Source organism: Babylonia areolata, chromosome 15 (assembly GCF_041734735.1).
Source record: "Babylonia areolata isolate BAREFJ2019XMU chromosome 15, ASM4173473v1, whole genome shotgun sequence".
Taxonomy (NCBI): domain Eukaryota; kingdom Metazoa; phylum Mollusca; class Gastropoda; order Neogastropoda; family Buccinidae; genus Babylonia; species Babylonia areolata.
In genome coordinates, this window is record NC_134890.1 from 31,890,470 (window position 1) to 31,900,469 (window position 10,000).

A 10,000-nucleotide genomic window follows, 5' to 3' on the forward strand; every position below is an offset into this window, starting at 1 on the left:
CCATACCATACCATACCAAACCTACCATACCATACCACACCATACCATACCATACCATACCATACCAAACCATGCCATACCATAATACCATACCATACCACACCTACCATACCATACCATACCATACCATACCACACCATACCATACCATACCATACCATACCAAAACAAACCATCAAGCCAAACCATACCAAACCATACCATACCAAACCTACCATACTATACCATACCAAACCAAACCATACCATACCATACCATACCATACCACACTACACCAAACCTACCATACCATACCATACCATACCAAAACAAACCATCAAGCCAAACCATACCAAACCATACCACACCACACCATACCATACCAAACCATACCATACCATACCATGCCATACCACACAAAACCTACCATACCATACCATACCATACCATACCATACCACACTACACCAAACCTACCATACCATACCATACCATACCATACCATACCATACCATACCATGTCATACCATACCATACCGCACCATACCATACCATACCATACCATACCATACCGCACCATGCCATACCATACCATACCATACCATACCATACCATACCATACCGCACCATACCATACCATACCATACCATACCATACCATACCATACCGCACCATACCATACCATACCATACCATACCAATCCTACCATACCATACCATACCATACCATACCATACCACACCTACCATACCATACCATACCATACCACACCAAACCTACCATACCATACCATACCACACCATACCATACCATACCATACCACACCAAACCTACCATACCATACCATGCCATACCATACCATACCATGCCACACCAAACCTACCATACCATACCATACCATACCATACCATACCAATCCTACCATACCATACCATACCATACCAAACCTACCATACCATACCATACCATACCATACCAAACCTACCATACCATACCATGCCATACCATGCCATGCCATGCCATACCATACCATACCATACCATACCAAAACAAACCATCAAGCCAAACCATACCATACCATACCATACCATACCATACCATACCAAACCAAACCATACCATACCATACCATACCATACCATACCATACCATACCATACCAAAACAAACCATCAAACCAAACCAAACCAAACTATACCATACCATACCATACCATAACAAACCATACCATGCCATACCATACCATACCATACCATACCATACCATGCCATACCAAACCATACCATACCATACCATACCATACCATACCATACCAAAACAAACCATCAAGCCAAACCATACCATACCAAACCTACCATACTATACCATACCAAACCAAACCATACCATACCATACCATACCACACTACACCAAACCTACCATACCATACCATACCATACCATACCAAAACAAACCATACCATACCATACCAAACCTACCATACCATACCATACCAATCCTACCATACCATACCATACCATACCACACCAAACCTTCCATACCATACCATACCACACCAAACCATCCATACCATACCATACCATACCAAACCATACCATACCATACCATACCATACCAAACCTACCATACCATACCATACCATACCATACCATACCATACCAAACCATACCATACCATACCATACCATACCATACCATACCATACCATACCAAACCATGCCATACCATACCATACCATACCATACCAAACCTACCATACCATACCATACCATACCATACCATACCAAACCAACCATACCATACCATACCATACCATACCATACCATACCATACCATACCATACCATACCATACCATACCAAAACAAACCATCAAACCAAACTAAAGACAGTTCGACAGGCAGACATTGATAGAGGGTGAGGGGTGTGAGGGAGACAGAGACAGGCAAACAGAGAGAGAGAGACAGTGACAGAATCAGAAATAATACATAAATATCAAATCTTATGTTTGGCAGGTGCGGTAGGGCTGTTATGGTCCTTCCTGTGGTTCATCGTCATTTCTGATACACCGGAAAATCACTCTCGTATCTGCCCTAAAGAGAGGGATTACATCATCAACACTCGATCAGCAATGGACGCACATAAGGAAAAGGTAATGGCAGATATTTGAAATTCTAAAAGATGTTGATTTTAAATAAGTAAATGAATAAATAAATAAATAAAAGAAAGGAAAATAAAATTTAAAATGTACTCCGTAGACTTTCATGCAACTGAGTTTACAAAACAACAACGACGTCGACGACGCCAACAACAATGATAACAACAAAGTCATTTACAGTCTGTCAGAAAATATGGTCTTTCACTCATCGTTGCGAGCTCTGCTCGAAAACTGGGAAAATCCTTTGCCTCGGGCCTCAATAAACATGCAATTCCGGATTGTAAAATCATCATCATCATCATCATCATCATTATCGTTATCAAAACAACAACAGCGACGAAAAGAACAGCCTAATAGTAATAGCAATACAACTAAAACCATCATCATCATCACCACAGCGACAACAACAACTGAGACAGTGCAAACCTATGGCTTATTTCAGAGCTTTATGCGCCAGTCATTGTGTCCAGATGATAGGAGGGGGGGGGGGGAGGGGGGGGCCCGGGGGGGGGGGGGGGGGGGAAGAGTGTGTGTGTGTGTGTGTGTGTTTATGTATGTCTATGTACGGGGGGGGGGGGGAGCGAGGGGGGAGAGAGAGAGAGAGTGTGTGTGTGTGTGTGTGTTTATGTATGTCTATGTAGGGGGGGCGGGGGGGGGGGGGGGAGAGAGAGAGTGTGTGTGTGTGTGTGTTTATGTATGAATGGATGTGCATGCACATGCGTGTGTGTGTGTATATATGTCTAGTCCCGGACATGTGGAGGGGAAAAAAAAGCAGGCTCCTTATTCAAGAAGTACAGAGTTTAATCTGCCTTTTGATATCTGGGTCAGTCAATCTGATCCACTTGATCCGAACATACCAATCATCAGTGCTATGAGGTAATGTCACGTTATCATTATAGGTCATACATAGGAATAGGAAGGAATTTTGTCATTCGGTGATCATTGTGTCAATGCTGAATACACGCTGGAAAGAAAATATGCAAAGAATGGGCCTGATATAAACCCCGCAAGTCAGTACAGAGAAGGGAAATAACTGTATGAAATGTTTCCCTACTGTTTATGACGGATACCGTCCCTTGATTACTGGTCTCCTGAACAATGGCCTCGAAACCAAACAGTGGGTAACCATTTATCACATTGTTTTTGCGGTACAACCGATAGTTGTTGTTGTTGTTGTTTCCAACAAAACCCCGCGCATGAAGTCTGCAAGTCTGAAATCTGTAACCGATGATTCTTGTGTCTTGATAATTGTGTGAACTTGGCACTACGCGTGTCATCACATCATAGAAAAATACTGGAAAAAAAAAAGTAACTAACACGAAACAGGTATTTCGATTATAATGAAATACACCCTTTTTTGACTACATATTTCGCGTTGATTTATGACGGGCATTTTGGATGATGCACATTATTTCTAACTCTCCTTTGTCAATTTTTTTTTCTGCAGTATATACTAACTATCACCATCGACCGTTTTCATATTACTATTACCAGAGTATTATTCTGTTTTGTGTTCACTTCATCTCACGCACTGTCTAGATTACAATACATAGAAAAATGACAAAAGTAATCGCTAACATGCCAAGTTATCTCAACACATCCTACAGATCATCACAGTCATCGTACATTGAACGGCTTTGTCTGAAAAAGAAAGGTGTATTCAATATAAATATATATATATATATACATATACATATATATATGTATGTGTGTGTGTGTACAAATATATATATATATATATATATATATATATATATATATATATATATATATATATATATATAAAATTATGTGTGTGTGTGTGTGTGTGTGTGTGTGTTGTTTTGTTGGTTTTTTTTTTTCATTTAATTTTTTTTAAATTACAGTTTAGAGGAGAAAATGGAAGAGAGAAAGAAAGCATCGATAAAAAGAAAAAGGGGAACGTGAAAGCACAAAAAAATGAAATAAGATAGAACGAAATAGAAATTAACTTAGATAATCATCTTATAAAATAAAAAGAAAACGAAATAAAACAAGATAAACGGTAATTCACGAACTCCGTGCAAATAAGGTGAATGATCAAAAGAAACCTGTTCGCATTACAAGAGATGTCAAGCATTCATTAACCCTCTGTGCACTGCGCTGAATGGATGACTCGGATTGATGAAGGGCGGTGACTCTCCCCACTGTGCAGATTACAGTACCATGGCATTGTAAGAGATGTCAAGCATTAACCCTAGCTCTGTGCACTGCACTGAGTTGACGACTGAATGATGAACGACAGTAACTCTCCACTGTGCAGATTACAGTACCATGGCATTGTAAGAGATGTCAAGCATTAACCCTAGCTCTGTGCACTGCACTGAGTTGACGACTGAATGATGAACGACAGTAACTCCCCACTGTGTAGATTACAGTACCATGGCATTGTAAGAGATGTCAAGCATTAACCCTAGCTCTGTGCACTGCACTGAGTTGACGACTGAATGATGAACGACAGTCACTCCCCACTGTGCAGATTACAGTACCATGGGACTGTAAGAGATGTCAAGCATTAACCCTAGCTCTGTGCACTGCACTGAGTTGACGACTGAATGATGAACGACAGTAACTCCCCACTGTGCAGATTACAGTACCATGGCACTGTAAGAGATGTCATGCATTAACCCTAGCTCTGTGCACTGCACTGAGTTGACTGAATGATGAACGACAGTAACTCCCCACTGTGCAGATTACAGTACCATGGCATTGTAAGAGATGTCAAGCATTAACCCTAGCTCTGTGCACTGCACTGAGTTGACGACTGAATGATGAACGACAGTAACTCTCCACTGTGCAGATCACAGTACCGTGGCGGGCCATCCTTACTGCTCCCTGCTTCTGGGCCATCGCCGTGTCTCAGTTCACCTACAACTGGGGCTTCACCCTCATGCTGTCCAACCTCCCCATCTTCCTGCATGAAGCCATGAACTTCGACATCCAGTCGGTTAGTTTCTACATCACAGATTGACATAAGTTTACATTAGTGCCAACAGCAAAGTGAAAGCTGTATCATCAATGGTTTCTCCGATGCAGTGGGAAATCATTTACAGCTTTGTCTTTCGTGAAGGACTACGACTCTCACTAGTGTGTACTCGGTGTTACCCTTCATCTTTTGTCTTACAGAATGACACGTACTCCATGTTACCCTACATCTGTTGTTTTACAGAACAGTGCATACTCTATATTATCCTGCATCTTTTTATTCACAGAATGGTGTGTACTCCATGTTACCCTACACCTTTGGTTTTGTAGAATGGTGTGTATTTTGTATTATAGGAGACTACATTCTCCATGTTACCCACATCTTTTGTTTTACAGAGTGGTACAAACTCCTTGTCACCCTGCATGTTGTTTTGTTGTATTGCAGAAAATTGTGTACTCCGGGTTACCCTATATTTTTTTAGTTTTAGAACGCTCATTACTCCATGCTACACTACATTTGTTGCTTTGTATAACTGTATGTACCCCATGTTGTTATAATTATATTTCTTCGTTTTTTTCTTTTTTCCTTTTTTTCTGAGAACACTAGAAACTCTGTGTTACCTTAGATCTTTTGTTTTACAGAATGACACATACTCCATGTTACCCTACATCTGTTGTCTTACAGAATGGTGTGTACTCCATGTTACCCTACATCTTTCTCTTCGTCACCATGGGCGGCGCAGGGTTCCTATCGGACTTCGTCGTTCGCCGACGTTTCTTGTCTGTCATTGGGGCAAGGCGATTCTTCACCATCATAGGTTTGTGTGACACGAATATCGTACACTAAAAAGAATTATATTTGAGCTGCTGGCTCCTTTTAATGTAACCAATTGTGTGTAAGAAAAGAAAGAAAGAAAGAAAGGATAGTCTCCGAGGCAAAGTTGTGTGAAACGTTCTTTGTTTTCAAATAAAATTAGATCAAACTGTAGTTTGGCAGAGGCAGCCTGATCCTAAACCTTCCCACTCATTCACAGTATTATAGATAATATATATATATATATATGTGTGTGTGTGTGTGTGTGTGTGTGTATTATCTATAATATCTATATAAAGTGATACTTATGACCACAGTACTTATAAATGTTTAGTCACCTGAAAACAACATTGTGACAGATATAAAGACGCACTCCCCCCAGTTTTGAATGAGTATAGGGGTTGGATTGAGTTGGGTTGTGTTGCGTTGAGTTTGGCTGGGCTGAGCTGGGCTGTGCTGGATATGTTGTGCTGTGTTGGGTTGGGTTGGGTTGGACATTAAGGCTGGCCTGGGCTGGATTTTGACATGTTATGTTGGGTTGGGTTGGGCTTGGTTAGGTTGGGTTGAGAGGGGGTGTGGCCTGGGTTGGGTTGGGCTGAGTTGGTGATCAGTGTTAGCCTGTGAGGCCTGGGTTGGGTTGGGTTGGGTTGGTGACCAATGTTAGCCTGTGAGGCCTGGGTTTGGTTGGGCTGAGTTGGTGACCAATGTTAGCCTGTGAGGCCCGGGTTGGGTTGGGCTGGATTTTATGTGTTATGTTGAACTGGGCATGGTTAGGTTGGATTGGGCATGGTTAGGTTGGATTGGGCATTGTTAGGTTGGACTGGGCATGGTTAGGTTGGATTGGGCATGGTTAGGTTGGATTGGGCATTGTTAGGTTGGATTGGGCACGGTTAGGTTGGACTGGGTGGGGGTGGACTGAGGCTGGGTCGAGATGGATTCAGCTGGCGACCAATGTTAGTCCGTTAGGGCTGGGTTCGGTTGGGTGATACTGGATTTGGCTGGGCTAGGCTGGGTTAGGTTGGTTCGTTCGTTTATTCATTTATAGTCTGTTCATCTAAGATGATGACATTCGACTGAAAATAAATGATATTATTATTATCATTCGGATTATTATCATTTCTATCATAATGATGATTGTTATCATTAATTAGAAATCGACAAAAGGGGGGCGGTTGAGGTAGAGGGGACAGGGGGGAGGGGACTAAGAAAGGAAGAGAGAGAGACAGAGAGAGACAGAGACAGACAGACAGACAGAGAGATAACAGAATGTGGAAAAGATAGAGTACAAAATCTAAAATGGAGAGGGTGAGTGTCAGTGATTGGAGAAAGGAAAAACATAATATTGGAAGGGTGTGTGTGAGAGGCGGGACGGGGGAAGCGGGATTAGGACAAAACAAATATCAATAATCAAATATTTTTATGCACTACTTCTGTAGATTATCATTTGAAAAGAGGTTCATATGGGGACCTACAATAAACAACCAACTTGACTATTTAACACATAGCTAGCTAACTTTAATAGAGAACAGTTTGAAATACATAACTTTTTCCAAATAATGTTAACATTTTAAACTGGTAACACGTGTTCCGTAATTTCTGGAGGCAAAAAAGGTTTCATTACTAAACAGCGGGTTAAAACGTGCTCTACCGTTAAACGTCCCTTGCAAATGCATTCAATATTTTCACAATATTTTGTGTATGGGGCATTTAGTAATAACCTAAATGCCATGCTCTTAGCAGCCCTGCCAGTTCTTTTAGCATTTAATGAGGCAGAAGTGTTAACTTCTAAAGACATAAAGGAATTTTGCATATTTATTTCAACAATATTACATATTTCAGATGATGATAAACGATGAGGAAGTTCAACTGCATTTAAAGCGTTTTTAGCTCCAAGCTTTGCAATGATCTGCACGTTCATTAGAGAAAAGCCCACAGTGTGAGGGAATCCAGCACATTTCAATATTAGTTCCTCTCATTTGAATACAGTGAATCAAAAATCTTATTTCAAAAATGATGTTATAATGAATGTTTGTACAACCTGATTTGATAGACTGCAGAACTGATTTTGAATCGACACAAAATAAAACATTAATCAAGTTTAGGGGCAGATCAATTAGATATGTTAATGCCATAAGGACGGCAATTAATTCAGCTGTAAAAATTGAGAAGCCCTTTCCAATAAAAACTGAGAAACCCTTTCCAATAATCATATTGGGTTAGGTTGGGTTGGGTTGGATCGGCTTAGATTGGGTTAGACTGGACTGGGCCTAGCTAGCTGAATTGGACTGGACAGGGTCTGGTTTGGTTGAGTTGATTTGGGTTGGTTGAACAACACTGTATGTAACTTGCACTGCATTCCACACATTGTTCTCAAGTAAACCCCACCCCCACCCCCGCCCTCTCCCTGTCCCGTGTCCTCCCTCCCCACAGGCTACATGACGCCGGCAGTGCTGCTGGTGGTGATGAGTCACCAGCACTGCAGTCAGGTGGTCGTGGTGGTGCTGCTGCTCGTGCTGTCCGTGGGCACCACGGGGCTGGCCAACACTGCGGGCTTCTTCGTCAACCCTTACGACATCGCTCCCCGCTTCGCCACCAGCATCTGCACGGCCTCCAGCACCCTGGCTATCGCGGCCGGCATCATGACCCCTTACGTGGTGGCCTACGTCACTGTTGATGTGAGTTGGTGAGGTGATGGAGGTGTTGGTGAGGTGGTGGTGTGGTGGGGGTTGTGGTGCCACCAGCACCCTGGCCATGGCGCCCGGCACCATGACCCCTTACGTGGTGGCCTACGTGACTGTTGTTGTGAGTTGGTGAGGTGGTGGAGGTGGTGGAGGTGGCGGTGTTGGTGTGTTGGTGGTGGTGGTGGTAGTGGTGTGTTGTGGTGGTGGTGGTGGTGTGGTGGGGGTTGTGGTGCCACCAGCACCCTGGCCATGGCGCCCGGCACCATGACCCCTTACGTGGTGGCCTACGTCACTGTTGTTGTGAGTTGGTGAGGTGGTGGCGTTGGTGGTGTTGGTGGTGGTGGTGTGGTGGGGGTTGTGGTGCCACCAGCACCCTGGCCATGGCGCCCGGCACCATGACCCCTTACGTGGTGGCCTACGTCACTGTTGTTGTGAGTTGGTGAGGTGGTGATGGTGCAGTGGTGGCGTGGAGTGTTGTGGTGATGGTGGTGATGTTAATGGTGATGGTGGTGTATGCGAGGTACTGGTGTGGGGTTTCGACAAAGAAAGGAAGAGAGACAGAGAGAGGGAGAGAGTACTTGTGTGTGTGTGTGTGTGTGTGTGAGAGAGAGAGAGAGAGAGAGAGGGGGGTGGTGATGTGGTGTGGGGTGGTGTAGTGGTGATGGTGCTTGTGGTGATGGTGGTGTGTCCGGGGTGGTGGTGGTGCGGGTTTTCGACAAGGAAAGAGAGAGAGAGAGAGAGTCAGCCTCTGATATGTTCTCCAAGTCAGTGAAACTATGCTCCTCTCTCTCTCTCTCTCTCTCTCTCTCTCTCTCTCTCTAAATCCAAACCACTGGCAATTCTGATCCTTGCTGCAGGAAACTAAAGAGCAGTGGCAAGTCGTCTTCTACATCATGGCAGCCATGTTCACTTTCGGCACAGTGTTTTTCTGTGTCTTCGCGCGAGGAGAGGTTCAGCCATGGGGGACAATGCTTGCCGTCGAGACGACCATGGTCGAGGCTGGGGATGCTGACGGTGACGCGGAGAAAAAGTGTGACGTCATTTTAGAGGAACGTCAGACTGTCATTTGATGCAACACTATCATGGTTTCTTAATGCGGCGTGCTGTTATTATTATTATTACTATTATTATCATGATCATCATCATTATTATCATGACTCTCCTTTGTTTCAGACTATGCATGTGTGCATGCTTCCAAGCATAATTGTGTGTGTATATCTTTGTGCATATCGCTGTGTGTGTGTGTGTGTGTGTGTGTGTGTGTGTGTGTGTGTGTGCGCGCGCGTCAGTGTGTGTGTGTGTGTGTGTGTGTGTGTGTGTGTGTGTGTGTGTGTGTGTGCATGAGAGAAAGAGAGGCGGGAAGGGGGGGCCGGGGTTGGGGGTGGAGAGAGGTATTAAAACGAAGAAAATGTATTAGATTTTGCGGTTTGTCC

General features: G+C 43.4%; 1 protein-coding gene across 1 annotated transcript in view; it reads left to right on the plus strand.

Moving 5' to 3' along the window:
* LOC143290270 (putative transporter slc-17.2) overlaps positions 1-9,832 on the plus strand; it is a 27,673-nt gene extending 17,841 nt beyond the window's left edge. The window contains exons 6-10 of the mRNA XM_076599611.1: positions 1,987-2,123; positions 4,948-5,094; positions 5,758-5,890; positions 8,317-8,561; positions 9,425-9,832. Coding sequence (XP_076455726.1) covers positions 1,987-2,123; positions 4,948-5,094; positions 5,758-5,890; positions 8,317-8,561; positions 9,425-9,637 — 875 coding nt within the window. The 3' untranslated portion in view covers positions 9,638-9,832. The remainder of the gene's footprint in view (positions 1-1,986; positions 2,124-4,947; positions 5,095-5,757; positions 5,891-8,316; positions 8,562-9,424) is intronic.
* The last annotated feature ends 168 nt before the right edge of the window (positions 9,833-10,000 follow it).